The following is a 2782-nucleotide window of genomic DNA, read 5'->3' on the forward strand; positions in this document are numbered from 1 at the left end:
TTGACCCCTCCTGAACCCTTTTTATTGTACATAACTTCCATCCAAATGAATTGTCTCCTTAAACACACGTCGATACACACATGTTCATCCTCCCTCTGGGCTTTCTCACAAAAGGGCTGACCTGCAAGCCCCAGGGAGTTCTGCAGATTATTCAGAGAAACAGTGGATAAAAGAGCAGGACCAAACAATTCCCTGTGATGCCCTTCAGACCCTGTGGCACTTACTTGGAGCAGCAGTTTAGCACCCCGTTGTGGCAGGTCCCCGAGACAGCGAAGGTGGGTGGGCACGCCCCGGCACGGCAGAATTTTCCCTGGCTCTTGCACTCTGCAGTGTCAGGAAAAAGGGGATCTGCAGAACCTGTGAGAAGTGAAAAGTGTTAAACCCCTCAGTTTTCAGTCTAAAACGATGAAGGATAAATGTTCATTAAATCATTAAATGCTCATTAAAACAGATGCTCTTGAGCCAACCCACTGCACCATCCTGATGGCATCAGATTTAGCCTGTCAGGTGATGGCTGCTTTCTCCCTCCTATGAACACACCTTTGCTTACAAACCCTTCTGTTGTTTATAGGATTTATTTTGCTTCTCACCTGAAGTCGCCTGGAAGATGAGGAGGAAAACAGCGAAGAGCAGGTAGAGGATCTTCATGGCTGCCGGTCACTTGTGGTCTGTGAGGTCCTGCAAAGTGCCAATGGTGGATGGAGTTGGCTTGAGGAAAGGCTGGGAAAGACACCCTGTATTTATAGGGCCTGTGGGATTGTGCAAGTGTGACCACTGAGTGCTTTGTCAATGAGTAACTGCAATGAACTTTATGGAAAGGGGCTGGTTATCCCCCTTATCGCAGGTGGCAGCGAACATGTTGCAATCCCCCAAGGGTGAATTTCCACTTAATGCATCAGTTATATAATGTGACCATCAGCCAAGCCCCACTGAGCTGCACCAGTTTTCATGGCTTTTGCAGATGTCTTTCCAACACAGGCACAGGGATGGGTTAGGCAGGGAGCTTGGAAGTCAGACACCATTGGAGTGGGGACCTGGCTTTGACCCTGGATTCGTCACCCGCTGACAATTCATGCAACATTTTGTCTCTGTCTCCCCATCCCTATCACCAGGTGGACGATATCAAAGACAGAAGAAAGCATTGGGAAAGACTTGATATGATGCAACTGTTCTTTGTCACTTTTTAAACAGTCTCACTCACTGCAGAAGGGTGACACAGTGATCTCTCCTTCCCTCAGTCCTCACTTATATCATAGAATCATAGAATGGCCCTAATTGGAAGGGACCTTAAAGACCATCCGGTTCCAACCCCCTGCCATGGGCAGAGACACCTCCCAGTAGACCAGGTTGCTCAGAGCCCCATCCAGCCTGGTATTCCATCCCACATCATTCCCCACTGCCCTACATTCAGCCTTGTGTCACAAATTCTGACCTCCTTGCACTCAGTTCCTGTTTGCCCAAATTAAAAACCTCAAGAGTTAGAGTTCTGACACTAATATGTCTCCTTCCTTTTAAAGAAAGTAAACTATTTCATATATATGTACAAGTTTGTGATGCAATGCGGAATGTTTCCTCTCATATTGCCCCAAAAGGTTGTGAGAATGGGCTGATTCCATAAGAATCTTGACTGACATAACTCCCTCAAGTGCAACATCTTCTGGGGCTTCAAGTCAGAGCACCATCCTTGTGGCTGTAAATTTTCTAAGAAGGGAATCCATGCAAAGAAGGTTCCTCTTCATGGAGTCCTGGGCTTGTAGATGCCAAATGACCACAACATCTTTGCACCCATGGTAATCTTCCCTTTGCCCAAACACCATCACTCCCAACAACAGGTTAAACTCTGTCACAGCCCAGATGTCTCTGCAGTTCCTGCCTCTGACATTCTGGTTCAGTGGTTTGTTTCCTTATTGCCTCATTTATTATGTTGAACTTGGAGTTAATGGTATTTTTGTTATAAGAATTATTCGAAGGATGAAAACATTACCCATGTTTATGTTTAACCTCCGTGCTCTCGGGCAGGCTCGAGCAGCTGAGAAAGCAGCAACAAGGTGAGTTACTTAAGTGTTTATGCAGCAAACAACAGCAATATAAACACTGATTTCCCTCTTCCACCCATAAAATCTAATTAACCAAGAAATGTCAAGTGTCGGGGTTTTTTTCCTTTTTTTTTTTTTTGTACCCTTGCTTGGAAATTGTCTTTTTTCTTTGCCAGCAACTCTCCAGCTTTCCCCATTTCTAATGGAGAGGAGAGCTGATTTGTCACTTCTCTCTTTCCTCTTTCAGTGACATGTCAGTGGGACCCTCTGAAGGAGAGACAGATACTTGATCAGCAACAGCTGTTTTTATCGACCCACCGAAATGTGAATTTCCCCAACCCATCTTTCTCACAGACAGAAAACTGTTGTGATGTTTTGCAAATGGAAATTTGTTTTTTGAGCATTTGTCGCTCCTTGAAGAAGCCCATGTTAGTTGTTTTTCCCAAATAAAATCAGGGTGTGGCACTGGGGAAGGTGGTGACCACTCTTTGTTATCACATGCAGTGATGTTTTTATGGCTGTACTGTGGAATGGAACAAATCCATTATCAGAGACAAATTGTTTTAATTTCACTGATGCAAATTGCCATAGCATTCAGATTTTACTGAACAACCTCCTTTCTTGCAGAAGGAAAACATCCCTCTAGGAAATAAGGAAGAAGTTTTTTACAGTGAGGGTGGTGAAACACTGGCACAGGTTGCCCAGAGAATTTATGGCTTCCCCATCCCTGGAAGTGTCCAAGGCCA

The 2782-nt window shown here is 45.0% G+C and overlaps 1 protein-coding gene across 1 annotated transcript; it reads right to left on the reverse strand.

Annotated features, from left to right (window-relative positions):
• Positions 1-220: 220 nt before the first annotated feature.
• On the reverse strand, positions 221-730 carry LOC116783973 (gallinacin-10-like). The gene is made up of 2 exons (XM_032682079.1): positions 591-730; positions 221-357 (listed from the first exon to the last, which is right to left on the reverse strand). The coding sequence occupies exons 1-2, from the start codon at positions 646-648 to the stop codon at positions 221-223; spliced, it is 195 nt and encodes a 64-aa protein (XP_032537970.1). The 5' UTR covers positions 649-730.
• Positions 731-2782: the final 2052 nt, after the last annotated feature.

The sequence above is a fragment of the Chiroxiphia lanceolata genome, chromosome 3, assembly GCF_009829145.1.
Source record: "Chiroxiphia lanceolata isolate bChiLan1 chromosome 3, bChiLan1.pri, whole genome shotgun sequence".
NCBI classification, from domain to species: domain Eukaryota; kingdom Metazoa; phylum Chordata; class Aves; order Passeriformes; family Pipridae; genus Chiroxiphia; species Chiroxiphia lanceolata.